At 52.0% G+C, this 22,949-nt stretch overlaps 1 protein-coding gene across 1 annotated transcript in view; it reads left to right on the forward strand.

The window, feature by feature from the left end:
- Positions 1 to 22,949, forward strand: part of Arhgap40 (Rho GTPase activating protein 40) — a 47,124-nt gene that overhangs the window by 20,737 nt on the left and 3,438 nt on the right. Inside the window, exons 3-11 of the mRNA XM_045157665.1 lie at positions 301 to 518; positions 2,088 to 2,163; positions 2,571 to 2,722; positions 11,578 to 11,743; positions 14,366 to 14,457; positions 15,633 to 15,710; positions 16,075 to 16,234; positions 18,746 to 18,828; positions 20,444 to 20,647. Coding sequence (XP_045013600.1) covers positions 301 to 518; positions 2,088 to 2,163; positions 2,571 to 2,722; positions 11,578 to 11,743; positions 14,366 to 14,457; positions 15,633 to 15,710; positions 16,075 to 16,234; positions 18,746 to 18,828; positions 20,444 to 20,647 — 1,229 coding nt within the window. The remainder of the gene's footprint in view (positions 1 to 300; positions 519 to 2,087; positions 2,164 to 2,570; positions 2,723 to 11,577; positions 11,744 to 14,365; positions 14,458 to 15,632; positions 15,711 to 16,074; positions 16,235 to 18,745; positions 18,829 to 20,443; positions 20,648 to 22,949) is intronic.

Consider the following 22,949-nt stretch of genomic DNA (forward strand, 5'->3'; position numbering starts at 1 on the left):
CTGCATTCTCGGCTCAGCGTGTGTGGGGCCCTCGCTCAGCCTGCTGTCTCTAAGGGGTGACAACTTTGCTGTAAGTTCAAGCCTGGATGCTAGCGAATGTTCTAAAAACCCCAATTCTTAGATGCATATTACGTCTTCCTGGGACGAGCTAGGTGGTGTTAGCAGGCCTCACAAGCTATGAGGAAGCTTCTTGTGGCCACGTGGGTGCGTGTTTCTGGGGGGGATTGGGATGCTGTGCTGGGGTTGAGCCCTGCTTGGACCATGTCTGCTCATGAGGTGTCCTCTCTCTGTTGGTCGAAGGGGCTGCCAACTCCCAGTGGCTGCAGGACACGGGTCTGTCCGGCCTCCTCGGTGGTCAGGGCTTGGATGGCGATCAGCAGGGACTCCTGTCTACCCTGACACAGACCCAGGTAGCTGCTGTGTGTCGGCGGTTAGACATCTATGCCCGTTCAGCCCGAAGACGGCACAAGGCACCTATCAGAGATGTCAGGGACATCTTTGGGGTCTTCACTTCTGAGGTGAGTAAGGGGCATCAGAGTCACCACAGGCCCTATCTTCCTGTGTCCTTTGTTAGGCCACCACAGCCTTCTTCTTCTTCTTTTTTAATTTATTTGCCAGGCATGGTGGTGCATGCCTTTAATCCCAGCACTCAGAAGGCAGAGGTAGGAGGATTGATGTGAGTTCAAGGCCACCCTGATACTACCAAGTGAATTCCAGGTCAGCCTGGGCTAGAAAGAGACCCTACCTTGAAAAGCTAAAAAAAAAAAGCAATCAACAACAAAAATTTATTTATTTGAAAGAGAGGCAGAAGGAGAGAGAATAGGCTCATCAGGGCCTCTAGCCACCACAAACAAACTCCAGATGCCACCTAGTGCATTTGGCTTTACATGGGTGCTGGGGAATCAAACCTGGGTCCTTTGGCTTTGCAGGCAAGCACCTTAACCACAATGCCATCTCTCCAGCCCACAACAGCTTTAAAAAAATTATATTTATGAATGAGAGAGAGAATGGGTGGACAGGGCCTCTAGCCACTGCAAACAAACCCCAGACACATGCACTACCATGAGCATCTGGCTTACGTGAGTACTAGGGAATCGAGCCTGGGTCCTTATGCTTTGCAGGCAAGTGCCTTAACCACTAAGCCACCTCTCCAGCCTCACCACAGCCTTTTTGCTGAGGCACATGTGGGAGCACTTGCTCACATGGGCACCCCTGCATGCCTCAGTGTCCCCTGCCGTGTGTAGTCTTTGGTGTGCATGCCAGTGTGTAGGTGCCTGTTGCCACCGTGTCCTTGGGTAGACCTGAGCACTTTGGTAATTACCAAAACAAGCATAATGTTTTCTGCTGTCACATGTAGGTTCCACTGGCACTGAAGCCTGGCAAGCTGTGGGCGTCATCCTTTAGGGATATGTACAAAAGGGCATAACACTGTGGTTAAAATGATAGGCATTGGCACCAGACAGCCCCGAGTCCCATGCCTTTTCCCACGTACTCAGCCGCTGTGGGATCTTGGGCGAGTAACTCTTTGTGCCGTGGCTTTCTATTTGCGAATGCTTCTGTTGATACAGGAAATCCCGAGGCTCACAGAACCAGTACCAGAGACTGAGTGGAGAATCGGTTTATTTTCACGCCAGTGTGGGTCCAGGGGAGTCTATTCCAAAGCCTGGATCCCGATTCTTGGTGGTTCAGAGCTTATATACCTTGTCTTGGACTATTCTCATTACTGTTAGGTCTCAGAGTCCAGAGTCCCCGCCTAGCGCCAGAGACTTTGAGTATGAGATGGGCAAGTTTGACAGAAACAGAAAAATGGTTATTTAGCAGACAGATGTCTGCAGCTGTGCCATAGAGATAAAAAAAAAAATGTGTGAGGTGATTTACAGTACAGGATAGAACCTGCTCTGCAGACACGGCCTTGAAACAGCACAAAACTATAGTGTCAGCACAGAAGACTATGCAGTACAGGACAGAACTCTGGGGGTAGAGGCCCCTAAATTTTCTTTCCCTCATCTCTACCTCACTATGCCCCAAGGTTGTGTGAATGTTCCCTTCTCACAAGACTAATTGGGTACTCTCTGTAATCTGTATAGGAGGTATCTTCAGAGAATGGAGACTCAGGAATGAAATGGACTCAGATCAGTTCTGGGGCTTCAAGGACTCCTTCAGGTAGGTGGCCTTCATTCTCAACCCCCCCCCCCCCACCACCACCGAAGAATCCTCCAGGCACCACATCTGGCCTCTCTGTAAAGTAAGAGAATGCACCCCCCCAAAAAACAAAAAAATTTCCCTACCCTGCATGAGAGTGTTAGGAAGGATCCCTGGAGGTAGGGAAACAAGCTGGGCCTTTAAACGGACTGTTATCATTAGGAATTTTTTATCTTGTAAATCATTTCCGGGGCAATGGGCTGCAACTAGGAAACCACTTCCTGGGCCAATGGCCATCAGCTAGAATACCACTTCCTGGGGCAGTGGGCGTCAGCTAGTATATCGCTTCCTGGGGCAATGACTCGAGCTCTGAACCTCAGAACTTTCTTCCTAGTTGTCTGTCCTGGCTCTCTGCTTGAATTCTGTAGGAGCGGCTGAGCCTCAGGAATCAGAGGAGCCAGCAGGAATGGATGAGGACTTCAACATGGACTCTGCCTACTCCGAACAAGCTGTAGCATTCCTGCAGAGGACCAGGCCATCCTCAGGAGGCCCCTGGGCCTGGGGCAAAGCCTCCCTGCCGGTGAGGATGCTGCCCAGAGGGCCTTAGGCACCAACATCCTTTTCCACATCCCTATGCCCTCCAGGTGGCCAGCGGGGAGAGTCGAATCAGCCAGACAGTCAGGTCACACCACATATGTTAACTGAGTGGCTGCCATGTGTGGGGTGCCGGGAGCAGGGAGCTCACTTCTGACCCATAGTATTTTTCAGCTTTTCTAGTTATTTTGAAATCAATTTCAGTGTCTGATATATGAGAGAGATCCATTTTTTTTTCTTTTTTCTTTTAGAGAGAGAGAGAGAGACAGGGAGAGAGAATGAGAACTGGCATGCCAGGGCCTCAGCCACTGAAATTGAACTCCAGACACTTGTGCCACCTAGTGGGCATGTATGACCTTGAACTTGCCTCATCTTTGTGTGTCTGGCTTACATGGGATCTGGAGAGGAGAACATGGGTCCTTAGTCTTTGCAGGCAAGCGCCTTAATTGCTCATCTATCTCTCTAGCCCTTAACTTCTGTCTTGCTTCATTTTAGACAGGGTCTCATAGAGCCCTGACTGGCCTCAAACATGCTATGCTTTGAACCCATGATCCTCCTGCCTCTACCTCCTAAGTGCCGGGTTTACAGGCGAGTGCCACCACTCCCAGCTCAGAGATCCACCATGTTAGTTTTAGTTCCCCAAATGTTCAGTTATCTCTGTAAATTAGGATGAATAATTTATATTTAAGTATTTGTGATTGAGATTTAACTCACAGTAATGTGCCTAGAGCTTCACCACACAGCCTGATGTGTGTAGCTGTGGAGATACTATCCAGACCAAAGTCTAGAACCTTCCACCCTCCAAGGGGTGTCCTGGACCCTTCCCAGGCAGTTCCTGTCTCTCTTAGGAAGCAGGATTCTGACTTCATCTGTGAGGTGTAGTCTTTCCAGAATCTGCTGGTACAGAAGTTTCTTTACTGACCTCATCATTCCGGGCTTGGATAACCCTGAGGAGATTCACTGAGGACCGCCTGCCCTGGGACATGGCTGCCCTTACCCCAGTTTTCCCATGTACCTCCTTACAGCCTCTGCTTGACCAGGGAGATGCATCATTGCACACACACACACACACACACACACACACACACACACACCTCTACATGACAAACAAGAGAAGAGAGCTCAGAGAGGTGATGTAACAGAGCTGGCTGACATAGAGGCCAAAATTGGGATCCCACAGCTGCCAGAGCCCAAGTTACCAATTGGCTACGATTTTCTAGTGCTTGGGGAACTTACCTCACACCCACAGTAAGCTGGATTCCAATGTGGAGGTACTTCAGTTCATTCAAATGGCAACTTAACTTTAAACTTTTTATTTTGAAATCATTTTAATATCATTTTAATTAAAAAAATTTTAGGTCACAAGAAGGTATTAAAAACAACAACAACATAGAGTTTTCATCTACTTTCTCCCAGTAACATTCACGTATGTAATTTAGTGAACCAGATACAGTTTTAATTTTTGTTTTGTTTTATTTTTCAAGGTAGGGTCTCACTCTAGCTCAGGCTGACCGGGAAATCTCTATGGAGTCTTGAGGGGGACTCAAGCTCATGGCAGTCCTCCTACCTCTGCCTCCTGAGTGCTAGGATTAAAGGTGTGTGCCACCACGCCTGACTAGTTTTAATATTTATTTACTTATTTATGTGAGAGAGAGAGAGAGAGAAAGAGGGAAGGTGCACTAGGACCCTTTGCCACTACAAGCGAATTACAGATGAATGTACCACTGGGAATACAACTCAGGCCAGCAGGCTTTGCAGGCACCTTTAACTGCTGAGGCATCTCCCCAACGCCCCATACCAACATTCCTGACATGCCAAAACCCATAAGATATAGGTGGGGTTTGTGTTGTTGTTGTTTTCACAGGAGGGTCTTGCTCTAGGCTTCTTCTGTAATTTCAGAGTGGCTTTGAACTTATGGCAATTCTCCAACCTTAGTCTCCAAAGTCCTGGTATTAGAGGCGAGCACCTCCACACCCAACTCCCACCTCATGTTAAACAATGTGTTTCTATTCCGGAAAGCCAGAGATCATTAATAGTCAGCTTTACCTTGTCTTTCCCCAATGCTCCTGTGAAACAGTGAGCGAGGATAACAGTGATAAACTCACACATGCTGCCTTTCACTAAAGACCAGGCCTGCACGGAGACTTGTCCTTCCGCTTCAGACCAGACACTGAGCCTAGTACTTGTCCTTCCTCTTCAGACCAGACACTGCGCCTAGTACTTGTCCTTCCCCTGCAGACCAGACACTGCCCCTAGTACTTGTCCTTCCCCTACAGACCGGACACTGCCCCTAGTACTTGTCCTTCCCCTACAGACCGGACACTGCCCCTAGTACTTGTCCTTCCCCTACAGACCGGAACTGCGCCTAGTACTTGTCCTTCCCCTACAGACCAGACACTGCGCCTAGTACTTGTCCTTCCCCTACAGACCAGACACTGTCCCTAGTACTTGTCCTTCCCCTGCAGACTAGACGCTGCCCCTAGTACTTGTCCTTCCGCTACAAACCAGACACTGCGCCTAGTACTTGTCCTTCCTCTTCAGACCAGACACTGCGCCTAGTACTTGTCCTTCCCCTACAGACCAGACACTGCGCCTAGTACTTGTCCTTCCCCAGCAGACCAGACACTGCCCCTAGTACTTGTCCTTCCCCTACAGACCGGACACTGCCCCTAGTACTTGTCCTTCCCCTACAGACCGGACACTGCCCCTAGTACTTGTCCTTCCCCTACAGACCGGACACTGCCCCTAGTACTTGTCCTTCCTCTACAGACCAGACACTGCCCCTAGTACTTGTCCTTCCCCTACAGACCGGACACTGCCCCTAGTACTTGTCCTTCCCCTACAGACCGGACACTGCCCCTAGTACTTGTCCTTCCCCTACAGACCGGACACTGCCCCTAGTACTTGTCCTTCCCCTACAGACCGGACACTGCCCCTAGTACTTGTCCTTCCCCTACAGACCAGACGCTGCCCCTAGTACTTGTCCTTCCCCTACAGACCAGACACTGCGCCTAGTACTTGTCCTTCCCCTACAGACCAGACGCTGCCCCTAGTACTTGTCCTTCCCCTACAGACCGGACACTGCACCTAGTACTTGTCCTTCCCCTACAGACCAGACACTGCCCCTAGTACTTGTCCTTCCCCTACAGACCGGACACTGCGCCTAGTACTTGTCCTTCCCCTACAGACCAGACACTGCGCCTAGTACTTGTCCTTCCCCTACAGACCAGACACTGCGCCTAGTACTTGTCCTTCCCCTACAGACCACACACTGTGCCTAGTACTTGTCCTTCCCCTGTAGACCAGACACTGCGCCTAGTACTTGTCCTTCCTCTACAGACCAGACACTGCCCCTAGTACTTGTCCTTCCCCTAAGACCAGACACTGTGCCTAGTACTTGTCCTTCCTCTACAGACCGGACACTGCCCCTAGTACTTGTCCTTCCCCTACAGACCAGACACTGAGCCTAGTACTTGTCCTTCCTCTACAGACCGGACACTGCCCCTAGTACTTGTCCTTCCCCTGCAGACCAGACACTGCCCCTAGTACTTTCCTTCCCCTACAAACCAGACACTGCGCCTAGTACTTGTCCTTCCCCTACAGACCAGACACTGCCCCTAGTACTTGTCCTTCCCCTACAGACCAGACACTGCGCCTAGTACTTGTCCTTCCTCTACAGACCAGACACTGCCCCTAGTACTTGTCCTTCCCCTGTAGACCAGACACTGCGCCTAGTACTTGTCCTTACTCTACAGATCAGACACTGCCCCTAGTACTTGTCCTTCCCCAGCAGACCAGACACTGCCCCTAGTACTTGTCCTTCCCCTACAGACCAGACACTGTGCCTAGTACTTGTCCTTCCCCTGCAGACTAGACGCTGCCCCTAGTACTTGTCCTTCCGCTACAAACCAGACACTGCGCCTAGTACTTGTCCTTCCTCTTCAGACCAGACACTGCGCCTAGTACTTGTCCTTCCCCTACAGACCAGACACTGCGCCTAGTACTTGTCCTTCCCCAGCAGACCAGACACTGCCCCTAGTACTTGTCCTTCCTCTACAGACCAGACACTGCCCCTAGTACTTGTCCTTCCCCTACAGACCGGACAATGCCCCTAGTACTTGTCCTTCCCCAGCAGACCAGACACTGCCCCTAGTACTTGTCCTTCCCCTACAGACCGGATACTGCCCCTAGTACTTGTCCTTCCCCTACAGACCAGACACTGCCCCTAGTACTTGTCCTTCCCCTACAGACCGGACACTGCACCTAGTACTTGTCCTTCCCCTGCAGACCAGACACTGTGCCTAGTACTTGTCCTTCCCCTACAGACCAGACGCTGCCCCTAGTACTTGTCCTTCCCCTACAGACCGGACACTGCCCCTAGTACTTGTCCTTCCCCTACAGACCGGACACTGCCCCTAGTACTTGTCCTTCCCCTACAGACCGGACACTGCCCCTAGTACTTGTCCTTCCCCTACAGACCAGACACTGCGCCTAGTACTTGTCCTTCCCCTACAGACCAGACACTGCCCCTAGTACTTGTCCTTCCCCTACAGACCAGACACTGCGCCTAGTACTTGTCCTTCCCCTACAGACCAGACGCTGCCCCTAGTACTTGTCCTTCCCCTACAGACCGGACACTGCCCCTAGTACTTGTCCTTCCCCTACAGACCGGACACTGCCCCTAGTACTTGTCCTTCCCCTACAGACCAGACACTGCGCCTAGTACTTGTCCTTCCCCTACAGACCAGACACTGCCCCTAGTACTTGTCCTTCCCCTACAGACCAGACACTGCGCCTAGTACTTGTCCTTCCCCTACAGACCAGACACTGTGCCTAGTACTTGTCCTTCCCCTACAGACCACACACTGCGCCTAGTACTTGTCCTTCCCCTGTAGACCAGACACTGCGCCTAGTACTTGTCCTTCCTCTACAGACCAGACACTGCCCCTAGTACTTGTCCTTCCCCTACAGACCAGACACTGTGCCTAGTACTTGTCCTTCCCCTACAGACCAGACACTGTGCCTAGTACTTGTCCTTCCCCTACAAACCAGACACTGCTCCTAGTACTTGTCCTTCCCCTACAGACCAGACACTGCGCCTAGTACTTGTCCTTCCCCTACAGACCGGACACTGCCCCTAGTACTTGTCCTTCCCCTACAGACCGGACACTGCCCCTAGTACTTGTCCTTCCCCTACAGACCAGACACTGCGCCTAGTACTTGTCCTTCCCCTACAGACCAGACACTGCCCCTAGTACTTGTCCTTCCCCTACAGACCAGACACTGCGCCTAGTACTTGTCCTTCCCCTACAGACCAGACACTGTGCCTAGTACTTGTCCTTCCCCTACAGACCACACACTGCGCCTAGTACTTGTCCTTCCCCTGTAGACCAGACACTGCGCCTAGTACTTGTCCTTCCTCTACAGACCAGACACTGCGCCTAGTACTTGTCCTTCCTCTACAGACCAGACACTGCCCCTAGTACTTGTCCTTCCCATACAGACCAGACACTGTGCCTAGTACTTGTCCTTCCCCTACAGACCAGACACTGTGCCTAGTACTTGTCCTTCCCCTACAAACCAGACACTGCTCCTAGTACTTGTCCTTCCCCTACAGACCAGACACTGCGCCTAGTACTTGTCCTTCCCCTACAGACCGGACACTGCCCCTAGTACTTGTCCTTCCCCTACAGACCGGACACTGCCCCTAGTACTTGTCCTTCCCCTACAGACCGGACACTGCCCCTAGTACTTGTCCTTCCCCTACAGACCGGACACTGCCCCTAGTACTCGTCCTTCCCCTACAGACCAGACACTGCACCTAGTACTTGTCCTTCCCCTACAGACCAGACACTGCCCCTAGTACTTGTCCTTCCCCTGTAGACCAGACACTGCGCCTAGTACTTGTCCTTCCTCTACAGACCAGACACTGCCCCTAGTACTTGTCCTTCCCCAGCAGACCAGACACTGCCCCTAGTACTTGTCCTTCCCCTACAGACCAGACACTGTGCCTAGTACTTGTCCTTCCCCTACAGACCAGACACTGCACCTAGTACTTGTCCTTCCCTTACAGACCACACACTGCGCCTAGTACTTGTCCTTCCCCTACAGACCAGACACTGTGCCTCGTACTTGTCCTTCCTCTACAGACCGGACACTGCCCCTAGTACTTGTCCTTCCCCTGCAGACCGGACACTGCCCCTAGTACTTGTCCTTCCCCTACAAACCAGACACTGCGACTAGTACTTGTCCTTCCCCTACAGACCAGACACTGCCCCTAGTACTTGTCCTTCCTCTACAGACCAGACACTGCTCCTAGTACTTGTCCTTCCCCTACAAACCAGACACTGCGCCTAGTACTTGTCCTTCCCCTACAGACCAGACACTGCGCCTAGTACTTGTCCTTCCCCTACAAACCAGACACTGTTCCTAGTACTTGTCCTTCCCCTACAGACCAGACACTGCGCCTAGTACTTGTCCTTCCCCTACAGACCGGACACTGCCCCTAGTACTTGTCCTTCCCCTACAGACCGGACACTGCCCCTAGTACTTGTCCTTCCCCTACAGACCGGACACTGCCCCTAGTACTTGTCCTTCCCCTACAGACCGGACACTGCCCCTAGTACTTGTCCTTCCCCTACAGACCAGACACTGCCCCTAGTACTTGTCCTTCCCCTACAGACCAGACACTGCCCCTAGTACTTGTCCTTCCCCTGCAGACCAGACGCTGCCCCTAGTACTTGTCCTTCCCCTACAAACCAGACACTGCGCCTAGTACGTGTCCTTCCCCTGCAGACCAGACACTGCCCCTAGTACTTGTCCTTCCCCTGCAGACCAGACACTGCCCCTAGTACTTGTCCTTCCCTACAGACTGGACACTGCACCTAGTACTTGTCCTTCCCCTACAGACCGGACACTGCACCTAGTACTTGTCCTTCCCCTACAGACCGGACACTGCCCCTAGTACTTGTCCTTCCCCTGCAGACCAGACACTGCCCCTAGTACTTGTCCTTCCCCTACAGACCAGACACTGCGCCTAGTACTTGTCCTTCCCCTACAGACCCGACACTGCCCCTAGTACTTGTCCTTCCCCTACAGACCAGACACTGCCCCTAGTACTTGTCCTTCCCCTACAGACCAGGCACTGTGCCTAGTACTTGTCCTTCCCCTACAGACCAGACACTGTGCCTAGTACTTGTCCTTCCTCTACAGACCCGACACTGCCCCTAGTACTTGTCCTTCCCCTACAGACCCGACACTGCCCCTAGTACTTGTCCTTCCCCTACAGACCAGACACTGCACCTAGTACTTGTCCTTCCCCTACAGACCAGACACTGCCCCTAGTACTTGTCCTTCCCCTACAGACCAGACACTGCCCCTAGTACTTGTCCTTCCCCTACAGACCCGACACTGCCCCTAGTACTTGTCCTTCCCCTACAGACCGGACACTGCCCCTAGTACTTGTCCTTCCTCTACAGACCAGACACTGCGCCTAGTACGTGTCCTTCCCCTGCAGACCAGACACTGCCCCTAGTACTTGTCCTTCCCCTGCAGACCAGACACTGCACCTCGTACTTGTCCTTCCCCTACAGACCAGACACTGTGCCTAGTACTTGTCCTTCCCCTGCAGACCAGACACTGCCCCTAGTACTTGTCCTTCCCCTGCAGACCAGACGCTGTCCCTAGTACTTGTCCTTCCCCTACGGACCAGACACTGCTCCTAGTACTTGTCCTTCCTCTACAGACCAGACACTGCGCCTTGTACTTGTCCTTCCCCTACCGACCAGACACTGCCCTTGGTACTGTCCCTCCCCTACAGACCAGACACTGCGCCTAGTACTTGTCCTTCCTCTACAGACCAGACACTGCCCCTAGTACTTGTCCTTCCCCTACAGACTGGACACTGCCCCTAGTACTTGTCCTTCCCCTACAGACCGGACACTGCGCCTAGTACTTGTCCTTCCCCTACAGACCGGACACTGCACCTAGTACTTGTCCTTCCCCTACAGACCAGACACTGCGCCTAGTACTTGTCCTTCCCCTACAGACCAGACACTGCGCCTAGTACTTGTCCTTCCCCTACAGACCAGACACTGCCCCTAGTACTTGTCCTTTGCAGGTGAGAAATAAACTTTGGCTTCTGGGCCAGTAACATTAATTTCCTGTATTCCCAGGGAAAGCCAGCTTTTGAATCCAGGAAGTGTGACTCTATAGCCCCTGTAGTAGATTTTACCCACAGTTATACAAATCAACTTCAGCGGGTTTTCATCTCCTTTGCGTGCTCTAACAGGACTCTGGGGTAAAGGTGGGGGCGATCTGGCCAAGCCTGGGCAGGTCTGTCTCTCTATTTCACCTTTGGCTGTGAATGGCGGGACACTGCCTGCAGTGCCCAAAGCAGCCTCTAGATGGCTTATATGAGCATCATTCCTTTTTCAAGGAATCAATTCGCAGTGAGGTAAAGGAACTCTGAATATCATGATCAAGAGTAGGGACAAATCCTAAATTAAATTAAAGTAGGGAGAAGAAGAGATGCGATGACAAGCGGCCCACGGGGTGACCTGTCTCCTCCAGGCCATCTTGTTCAACTGTAGGTAAAAAAAAAAAAAATAATAATTCCTCACTGGCTTTGGGCTACACATGGGCGCCCCTCGGAGGCTCATGTTCCTGGCGGGGTTCAGGTACAGAATGTCACCAGCTGAAGAGGCAGAGGTCCGACTTGAGCCTGGGATGGACTGATCGGGCTCTTATCCACTCTTCTCTTCCTCCCATCCAAGTGCCTCGAGATGGGGATCCCTCCCCCCTCACACCACCTGAAAAAATGGCCTCTCCTTCCTTCCATAGAGGTTTCGAATCCCCAAAGGCAGACTGGGCCTGACCAGGATAGGAGACTTGTCTTCAAAGGACATGAAGAACATCCCTGCCCTGGCCCTCATAGAGCTGACGGCGCTCTGTGACATCCTGGGCCTGGACCTGAAAAGGAGCAAGGCCGGGAAGTGGAAGGCTGCAGGTGAGCATGGGCGTGGCCATGGCCCTTGCTGTGTAGCCCTGCCACCAAGACCTATATGTATGTGTATGTATGTATGTATATATATGTGTATGTATGTATGTATGTGTATGTATGTATATATGTGTATGTATGTATATATGTATGTGTGTATATATATATTTTTTTTCCTTCATGTGAAAACAATTCTTGTTCAGGTGTAGTGGTACACACCTGTGATCCCAGCACTCGGGGGTCAGGGATCACAGGTTTAAGGCCAGCTTGAGCTACATAGAGAGATCCTGTGTTTAAAAACAAAACGATAACATTTGACCTCTATTTGCATTTGAGTAAATATAGGAAAGCACAAGTGGGACAAATGGGAAGTACACTTCAGCTATGAGCACCGCTGTCTTTCCGTGTCCTGCCTTTCCTTTGCACGTGTGCATGGGCACATCTTTTCCCTCCCTTGATAGCGCAGGACTGGGGCTAGGGAGATGGCTCAGTCACTAGCGTGTTCCTGCACAGCCTAAGGACCTGAGTTCGGACTTCAGCACCCATATAAAAGCTGCGTGAAGAAATGACCACCTGTGAGCCCAGCACTGGGGAGGTGGAGACAGGAGTCTTCCTGGGGTTTGCTGGCTAGCTTCATAGATGAATCTGTGAGCTCCAGGTTCAGTGAGAGATACTGTCTTTTTGTTTGTTTGTTTTTCTTTTTGGTTTTTCAAGGTAGCTCAGGCTGACCTGGAATTCACTATGTAGTCTCAGGGTGGCCTTGAACTCATGATGATCTTCCTACCTCTGCCGCCCAAGTGCTGGGATTAAGGGCATGCACCACCATGCCCAGCTGAGATACTGTCTTTAAAAAATATCTATTTTATTTATTTATTTTCAAGGCGGAGGAGGAGGGAGAGAGAATGGACATGCCAGAGCCTGTAACTACTGCAGACTAATTCCTGATGCATGTACTACTTTGTGCATGTGGTTTTACATGGGTATTGGGAAATTGAACTCAGGTTGTTGGGCTTTGCAGGCAAACACCTTAACCACTGGCCCCTCTCTCCAGCCTGAGAAATTGTCTTAAAAAGTAAGATGGAGAAGCTGGGCGTGGTGGCGCATGCCTTTAATCCCAGCACTTGGACAGCAGAGAAAGGTAGGAGGATTGCTATGAGTTTGAGGCCATCCTGAGACTACAGTGTGATTTCCAGGTCAGCCTGAGATACAGTGAGACCCTACCTTGAAAAAGAAAAAAAAAAAGTAAGATGGAGGGCTGGAGAGATAGCTCAGTGATTAAAGTGCTTGCCTTCAAAGCCTAAGGACCCAGGTTCAACTCCTCAGAACCCATATAAGCTAGACACACGTGACACATGCCCACAAGGTCACACATGCCCATAAGATGACTCACGTGTCTGCAGTTCAGTTGCAGTGGCTACAGGCCCTGGCGCACCAAGTTTCTCTCTGTCCCTCTCTCATAAAATAAATAATATTTTTAAAAAGTTAGAATTCTAGGTCAGCCTGGGCCAGAGTGAGACCCTACCTTGAAAAAAAAAAAAAAAAAAAAGATATCTTTAGCTAGCCATGGTGGCTCACGCCTTTAGTCCTAGCACGCAGGAGGCAGAGAAGATAAGAGGACTGCCATGAGTTCAAGGCCACCCTGAGACTACATAGTGAATTCCAGGTCACCCTGGGCTATAGCAAGACCCTACCTCGAAAAACCAAAAATAAAAAAAGATGGGGAGTGATTTAGAAAGATACCTGACATTGACCTCTGGTCACACACAAGCAATACAGAACAAATAGGATTGTGGACATCTCCCAGGAACTGTGTGATTCAGCTTCCTCACAGAGATGCCACACACAAACATCCCCCAAACTCATGATCTCGTCACTCCTGACTCTTGCTCACGTGTGTGTGGGAGCTGGGAGCTGCTGGCTGGGTTGCATCTGCTTCACACCTCCACCTTCTCCAGGAAGCAGCAGGCCCTCTGGAACATTCTCCTGCAGTGGCCAGAGCACAGAGGGCCACCGCTTCCACCCCTCACATGTGAAGCTTCTACTTGTGTCTTGTGGGTCACCTCCTGTGCCAGCACAGGGCCGAGCCCAGCACAGGAGCAGGAACGGGAGAGGGGATGACTTTGGAATCACTTACCACAGCTGTGAAATGATTTTACAAATTTGTTGTTGTTGTTTTTCTAGGTAGAGTCTCATTCTGGCCTAGGCTGACCTGGACCTCACTCTGAAGTCTCAGGGTGGCCTTGAACTCTTGGTGATCCTCCTACCTCTGCCACCCAAGTGCTGGGATTAAAGGCATGTGCCACCATGCCTGGCTGTCAAAATATTTTTATTACTTATTTACAAGCAGAGAGAAGGAGAGAGAGAATGGAAATGCCAGGGCCTCTTGCCACTGCAGAACTCCAGACACATGCACCATTTATGTGGGTACTGGGAGAATCGAACCCAGGCCATCAGTCTTTGCAAGCAAGCACCTTTAACTGCTAATCCATTTCACGCCCCGCTTAGCATAGTTTTTTTTTTTTAAAAATTAATTCTTTAGTTAATGGGTAAAATAATGAGTTTTATTATGACTGGAGTCCAATAGTTACCACAGGCCATGAGACGAGCCTTCTGCTCTTTTGCTTCCTGCAGATACAGGTCTTTTCGGCATGCCGCTTGACAGCCTGCTGGAAGCTGACCACAGAGTTCTCCCCAGCACGCAGGTCCCACTGCTCCTTCAAGCTGTAAGTTGATCCCAACTCGGCCTTACTTAGCTCTTGAGACGCTGGCTGAAGGCCATCTGGGAGATGCCTGGCCCAGAGGAACGAGTCTGGGCTTGAAGCAAGGGAGACCTGGGATCAAATTCTACGTCTGGCACCCGCTAGCTCAGAGACCTGGATGCAGTCTGAGCTTCCGTGCATCTCTCTGCCAGCATCTCTGGAGTTCTAACAATAGTCTCCTCTTAAGAACTTTTTTTTTTTTCATTTTATTTATTTATTTGAGAGCAACAGACACAGAGAGAAAGACAGATAGAGGGAGAGAGAGAGAATGGGCGCGCCAGGGCTTCCAGCCTCTGCAAACGAACTCCAGATGCGTGCGCCCCCTTGTGCATCTGGCTAACGTGGGACCTGGGGAACCGAGCCTCGAACCGGGGTCCTTAGGCTTCACAGGAAAGCGCTTAACTGCTAAGCCATCTCTCCAGCCCTTAAGAACTTTTAAATCAGGAGATGCATACAAAGTTCTTAGCACAGTTCTTGGCTCATAGCAGTGGTCAAGAAAGCTCATAAGGGGTTGGAGAGATGGCTTAGAGGTCAAAGCATTTGCCTGCAAAGCCGAAGGATCCTGGTTCCATTCTCCAGGACCCACATAAACCAGATGCACAAGGGGGTGCATGCGTCTGGAATTCATTTGCAGTGGCTGGAGACCCTGGTGCACCCATTCTCTCTCTCTCAAATAATTAAATATATAAAATATATTTTTTAAAAAAAGAAGAAGAGAAAAGAAAAAGAAAACAAGCACATATGGACTGGAGATGTAGCTCTGGGGTAGAGTGTTTGCCCAGCATAGGCAAGACTTTGTTCCATCTCTATAACAAAAAAAAAAGTTTTTGGTTCTTTGGTTTTTTTTTTTTTTTTTGAGGCAGAGTCTCATGTAGCCTAGATTGGCCTCAAAGTCTCTATGTAGCATGGGCTTGTGATCCCCCTGCCTCTACCTCCCAAGTGCTGGAATCACAGGCAGTGCTGGGATGGAACCCAGGGCTTTATGCATGCTAGATAAACTATACCCTGGGCCCTTCTGTTATGATCATGAAGGAAACCCCACACTCTCTCCTTCTAGTGTTCGTGGAAGACGGGCACACCAGCTCGGATCCCACTTCTCAGTGGGGGCTGGTTTGAATGCTGGTTTCTTTCTCCGGCAGCTGCTGTCCTGTTTGGAAAAGAGAGGGCTGCACACGGAAGGCATCCTCAGGGTACCTGGGTCCCAGGCCAGGGTCAAGGTAATGTCTGCTGGCTTCTCTCACTGTACCAAGGGGCCTCACCTCTCTGCATTCTGCCTTGGGATAGGTCAGGAGAGAATCGAGGTCCTGCCTGGTTGAGGGTGTATTTTTGGTCTCCGTGTTGGTTGTGGGATTCCAGGAAAGCTGAGAGGTCCATTAGAGCTTTGTGACCCAGAGCTCAGGCCCCGGGGCCACACCACCAACACCTACGACATGGAGTTCTGTGCTCGGTGGCTTGACTCTGGAGGCTATCTAGTCTCCATAGCAACAATGCGAGGGAAGCATTGTTGCAGATAGGACACTGATGCCAACCAAGGAAGCTGGGAGCAATGGGCCAACTTCTTAGTGGTCTTCCCTTTACCAGGGGCTGGAGCAAAAGTTGGAGAGAGACTTCTATGCTGGCCTCATGAGCTGGGATGAGGTGCATCCCAACGACGCATCCGATCTGCTCAAGAGGTTCCTGCGGAAGCTTCCAGCTCCTCTGCTCACAGCCGAGTACCTCCCGGCCTTCTCCGCAGTGCCCCGTGAGTGTCAGAAGGCCTGTGCCTATGGAGAGAAGAGTGAAAGTCCTCTGTGGCGGGGGAGTGGTGGGAAGAGGGGACAACCTGTCTATTTTCAGAGATTGATTGATTGATTGTTGATGAGTGAGGGAGAGAGAGAAAATGGGCATGCCAGGGCCTCTTGCCACTGCAGACAAGCTCCAGATACATGTGCCACTTTGTGCATCTGGCTTTACGTGTGTACTAGGGCATTGGAACCCAGGTTGGCAGGTTTTATGAGCAAGCACCTTTATTTTACTTGAGAGAGAGAAAGAGAGATTGAAAGAGGGAGAGAGAGAGAAAATGAGTATGCCAGGGCTTTCAGCCACTGTAAGTGAACTCCAGACATGCCACCTTGTATATCTGGCTTGTGTGGATCCTGGGGAATCGAACCTGGGTCCTTTGGCTTTGCAGGCAAATGCCTTAACCACTAAGCCATCTCTCCAGCCCAGCAAGTACCTTTAACTGCTGAGCTATCTCCCCAGCTCCTGTTTCCTAGGATTTTGAGATGATTGGGCAGGAATATGTTTGCACATGAACGGTGAGCTTGTGTGTGTGTACACAGGCATGTGTGTGGTGTGTATCAGTGTGTGCTTCTGTCATGCATATACATTTGTATGTGTGTGGTGCATAATTAGGGAGGAGAGACCAAGGCTTTGGGAACTATGGTCATTGTTAAGTCCCCATATGAGACTGGCTATCTTCAGCTCTTGACATCCATGGGACGGAGGCTCATCAGGCTTGCCTGTCTGTGGGTATACATGTGTGTGTGTGCATGACCATCTGTCTGTGCACGTGTGCAGGTGGCATGTATAGCAGAGAGCCTTCTCTGTTCTGTGTGCATGTGGATGTGATTCCTGACTAGGTCTCTTCACACACCTCCATGTGCAGCACAGGGAGGCCTGGCGCTCGCTCTGCCTCTGCCTCTGCCTCTGCCTCTGCCTCCTCTGCCTCCTCTGCCTCTGCCTCTGCCTCTGCCTCTGCCTCTGCCTCTGCCTCTGCCTCTGCCTCTGCCTCTGCCTCTGCCTCTGCCTCTGCCTCTGCCTCTGCCTCTGCCTCTGCCTCTGCCTCTGCCTCTGCCTCTGCCTCTGCCTCTGCCTCTGCCTCTGCCTCTGCCTCTGCCTCTGCCTCTGCCTCTGCCTCTGCCTCTGCCTCTGCCTCTGCCTCTGCCTCTGCCTCTGCCTCTGCCTCTGCCTCTGCCTCTGCCTCTGCCTCTGCCTCTGCCTCTGCCTCTGCCTCTGCCTCTGCCTCTGCCTCTGCCTCTGCCTCTGCCTCTGCCTCTGCCTCTGCCTCTGCCTCTGCCTCTGCCTCTGCCTCTGCCTCTGCCTCTGCCTCTGCCTCTGCCTCTGCCTCTGCCTCTGCCTCTGCCTCTGCCTCTGCCTCTGCCTCTGCCTCTGCCTCTGCCTCTGCCTCTGCCTCTGCCTCTGCCTCTGCCTCTGCCTCTGCCTCTGCCTCTGCCTCTGCCTCTGCCTCTGCCTCTGCCTCTGCCCTCTGCCCTCTGCCTCTGCCCTCTGCCCTCTGCCCTCTGCCCTCTGCCTCTGCCTCTGCCTCTCTGCCTCTGCCTCTGCCTCTGTCCTCTCTCCGCTCCGCTCCTCTCCTCTCCTCTCCTCTCCTCTCCTCTCCTCTCCTCTCTCCTCTCCTCTCCTCTCCTCTCCTCTCCTCTCTCCTCTCTCCTCTCTCCTCTCTCCTCTCTCCTCTCTCCTCTCTCCTCTCCGCTCCTCTCCTCTCCTCTCCTCTCCTCTCCTCTCCTCTCCTCTCCTCTCCTCTCCTCTCCTCTCCTCTCCTCGACAGCTCAGCTTCAGGGCTCGGTCTCCACTGAGTCCTGTCTGGCCTTTGCACCTCACAGCCTCATTTTCACACACACATCAGGTCTACTCTCCCCAGGACGCTTGCTCCTTCTGAGGCCTGCCAGGTCTTCCACTCAGACCCTTGTCCTGACTCACCTCCTTCTGGACCAGGTGCCCTGGCATTATAGCGTCCTCCTCCGCCTGCTTCCTCAGGTCCTGGGGCCTGCTGTCTGTCTGTCTGTCTTGCTGCCCATGGTCAGATGCCAGTGTCTCAGGCCTGACAAGCCATGAGCCCTTATGTAGCTTTCACTCCTCTTCCTTCTGGAGACCCTGACCCCAGGTAGGGGGTGGGGGGCAGATTTTCCTTCTCAACTTTGAGCTCACAAAGTGTTTCAGGAAACCTTCCCTCTAGGATGGGTGAGCTACCAGGTCCAGGGATGATTTGCTGGCCCCTGGCATTCCCCACCCTGAGGTGTGTGTGTGTGTTTACGCATGTACGTGTATGCTTTGTTTCCTTTCACAAAATACAGTGAGTTTCTTGACTAGCAATGGTCAGGGCACTGCTTGAGTTGGCACTGGCTGGGCAGCAGTGGAAGGCGTGTGAGAAAGGGCTTGCTGGACTTTCTGGCTCTGAGAATTTCCCCCAGGAAGAGGTCAGAGCAATGAGGGAGCATCCCTGAGCTCAGGCCCCTGCGCCCCTCTTCTGCAGACATCCCTGACCTGAAGCAGCGCCTGCAGGCTCTCCACCTCCTCATCCTCCTCCTCCCAGAGTCCAACCGGAACACCTTAAAGGTAACAGTGGCCTCCACGCTCTCACCTCATTCCACAGCACTACCTCTGCATGAGCCCATTCATTCATTCATTCATTCATTCATTCATTCATTTGCCAACTGCAGGTGTGGGTGTGATGACCACACATGCAGGCCTGGCCTAAAACTCTTTTCTAAGCAAAGCAGGTGAGCCCTGCAAGGGGCAGAGACTCTAAGGTGGTCCTCACAGGGCACCAGGGCCACTGGTGCTAACCTGTGTTCCAGAGGAAGGCTCTGTGTGCAGGCAGACAAGCCTGGTGACGTAGGAGAGATGCTCCAAGTTCAGGACCATCCGTTCTCGAGAATTTCTCAGCGCCTCCACATGCCCCGACTTTGTGCGTCTCTGAGCCGGGCTGGGACACAACGCACTTTGGTCGGTCACAGCTCTTTCCGGCTTTGGGAGGCCTGGCAGGGTGCTGGCATTCGCGCCAGTTTTGGAAATAGCCGACCTTACTGTGTCTTCTGGAAGTAGGCGTTCATGACAGGGACCAGGAACAGCCTTGGTTTGGCTCCTTATTTCCCGTCTCCTGGCTGTCCACAGGGCAGACTGATGATATGCCTGCAGGGTGAGCCTATGTGGAAATCCTGGGACTTCCTCTTGGAATTTCTGCTTCTTTTTAGACACTGAGGATTGTGTAGCATGTTGTGAGGTTGTTTGGGGAAGTATAGAAGCTAATATAAGAGAGAAAAGTGGTAAACAGAGTTGAGGATGTGTACTCAGTATATACCTGTCCTCCCTCCCTTCTCTTTCATTCTTTCCCTTTCTTCCTTCTTTTACCTGTATGCTGTCCTTCTTTCCTTTATCTATGTGCCCATCCATCTTCCATTCCTCTCTCCCTGGCACATTGCTCTCTATAAAATGGTACAGTAGTGAAGCTCACTGCACGGAGTAGCTGTTGACCATCGGAGGGATGTCATCCCACGCGCGGTGATGCCTGCTGGGTCAGAAATGCAGAGCATACTTCTTTTTTTATTTTTATTTTTTGTTTATTTTTATTTATTTATTCGAGAGCGACAGACAGAGAAAGAGCCCGATAGACAGACAGAGAGAGAATGGGCACGCCAGGGCCTCCAGCCACTGCAAATGAACTCCAGATGCATGCGCCCACTTGTGCATCTGGCTAACGTGGGTCCTGGGGTATCAAGCCTCGAACCGGGGTCCTTAGGCTTCACACGCAAGCGCTTAACCACTAAGCCATCTCTCCAGCCCAGTGCACACTTCTTAAGCAGTAGCTATGATTATCCACCCTGGTTCCTTTGGATTTGGGGTGGACCCACACTCCAGGATGCTATCGTAACATTCACTAGGAAAAGACCCACATTCTACACCCGCAGCTCTTTCCTACTGGGAAGCTGGAGTCTGACTCTCAGATCTCGGCCTCGCAGGGAGTGAGGAAGGGAGAGTGTTTGGGTCACCTTTTGCAGAAGAAGCAGAAACACGAGACGGGTCAGGGGGTGGACTGGTAACAGAGCTGCCGCTGAGGCCCTCTCCTGCCCCCGGTCCTACTCCTGGCCTCTCCTGGTGCCCCTGCATGGCGCAGCAGGGCGCTCTGGGACTGGGTGCTGGGGTTTGAGGCAGGTTCTGTGTCCTTCCCCAGGCACTCCTGGAATTCCTCAGGAAGGTGGTGGCCCAGGAGCAGCACAACAAGATGTCTCTGTGGAATGTTTCCACAGTGATGGCCCCTAATCTCTTCCTGCCCCGAGGGCGGTCTCCCAAGCTCCCCAAGGGGGAGAAGCAGCTGGCTGAGGGCGCAGCTGAGGTGGTACGCATCATGGTGCACTACCAGGACCTGCTCTGGACGGTGGGTACTGCGAGCTGGCAGTGAGCCAAGGGGTGGGCTATCCATCTGGGGCTCGAGGGCCCTGCCATCCTCTGGAAGCTCCCTGCCATCCAGGATCGGGGGGAGGGGCATCTTTTCGTGCCACTAATTAGGTCTCTTCCTTGAGGAACCCTGCTGAACTATATACAGGCTAGGATCTTCTTCCTCCCTGCCTTCCAAATCTGAGAAGCAGGGCTGAAGAGATGGCTTAATGGTTAAGGCCTATGCCTGTGAAGCCTAAGGACCCAGGTTCGATTCTCCAAGTCCCACGTAAGCCAGATGCACATGGTGGGTCATGCATCTGGAGTTCATTTGCAGTGGCTAGAGGCCCTGGCATGCCCATTCTCACCTCCTCTATCTCTCTCTCCCTATTTCTGTCTCTAATAAATAAATAAAATATAAAATATTAAAAAAAAAACAAATCTAAGAAGCAGTCTCCAGGGCCACACCTCTCAGTCAACCCCTAGGCTTCTGGTCTTCCTGGGTAGTAGATAAAACATTAAAGAGGGTCCCACCCCTGAGGCTCCCCCATGAGCTTAAGAAGAAGCCCTGTGCAGAGCAGCAACAGAGAGTGGGGGAAGGGAGGGAGGAGAGCCCAGCGAGGTGTCAACAGGCATGATGTCGGAGTTGGGAGACCCTTCCAGCATTCAGTATGACAGCAGGAGCAGACACCATCCCCAGGGGCTGCACGGGACACTTCCTCCTACAGAGACGTGTAGCAGCTTGCATCCATCTTTCCGTTCCTCATTTAGTCTCCAATTCACACACCTCTTCTCCCACACACCGTTCATCACTTACCCAACTGTTTACCCACATCCGTCACGCACTTTATCTCCCTACACATCCCTCCTCTTACCCACCCATTTATTCACCCATTCACCCATATATCTACCCACTCACTTCCCATCTCTCTCTATGTACTTATTTACCTACCTACCCACCTATCTTCCATCATTCAGTTTCCTACCTACCACCCACCATCGCCCACTTATCTACCCAACCACCTGCTTGTCTATCCACTCACTTATCACTTATCTGTCATCTCTCTTCCATCATCCATTCACCTCCGTATCCACCCACCGTCATCTACCCATCCATCCACCCATTCTTTTACTCATCTACCTTCCTACCTACCCACTCACTGACCCACCCATCCATCCATCCATCCCTCCCTCCATCCATTCTTTTACTCATCTACCTTCCTACCTACCCACTCACTGACCCACCCATCCATCCATCCTTTTACTCATCTACCTTCCTACCTACCCACTCACTGACCCACCCACCCATTCATCCATCTGTCCCTCCATCCATCCATCCTCTTACTCATCTACCCTCCTACCTACCCACTCACTGACCCACCCACCCACCCACTCACCCACCCATCCATCCATCCATCCTCTTACTCATCTACCTACCCACTCACCGACCCATCCATCCATCCATCCATCCCTCCATCCACCCATCCATCCACAATGCTTCCTCTTGCTCCATCCCCATGGATGACGTCCTGTGGGGGACTGTCCCCACCCCCCCAGGCACTCTCCTGTGCTCTGAACACACGCAGTGGCAGTTGCTCCTCAAATTCATCCTGGGCTCCCCGCCCCTTTTGCTCGTGCCTTTCACTCTGCCCGCAGTTCCTTCCTTGTTCTTGAAAGGAGAGCCTGGCACTGTGCTCGCCCTTTCAGACCCAATTCAGGGGTCACTTGTCGCCGCCAGCCCCCCCCAGTCCTTCACTCCCTTGTCCTGCCACGATTCCTTCTCTGTACTCAGCTTTCTGAAGCAACGTTGCTAAAATACATTGGATTACAATTTTTTTGTTGTTGTTGTAGGGATTTTTTTTTTTTAATTCGAGGAGTTTCTAAATTCTGTGTTTTCATAGCAGTGTCAGACAACACAGACGTAGATAACAAAATGGAGGAATTCCCCGTCACCTTTCTTAGCCTGCCCTGCTTCCCAGTTCTGTCCTGCCACAGGGAACAACTGGCTGTCATCATGTTCCCTGGGCCTGAATTCATCGTGGGGGGCTGACCTGCAGGCCTCAGAGGAACTCCCCTAGGCCCACTGGCTGGGGGTTCCTGGAGCAGGAGGCCGCTCCAAGTGCCTTCTCAGGGACACTGTGCAATGAGCAGCTGTCACAAGTGCAGGACCCTCCAAAGCCTCCCACAGGCTCCGGGTTAAATGGGGCTGAATGGTGGTAAAGGCCTGAAAAGCAATGCTCCTGCCTCCACTTCAGCGGGGGTGGAGGAGTGAGGGACCAGAAGAGCCACAGTGCCCCCGATGG

Source organism: Jaculus jaculus, chromosome 8 (assembly GCF_020740685.1).
Source record: "Jaculus jaculus isolate mJacJac1 chromosome 8, mJacJac1.mat.Y.cur, whole genome shotgun sequence".
Classification (NCBI taxonomy): Eukaryota; Metazoa; Chordata; class Mammalia; order Rodentia; family Dipodidae; genus Jaculus; species Jaculus jaculus.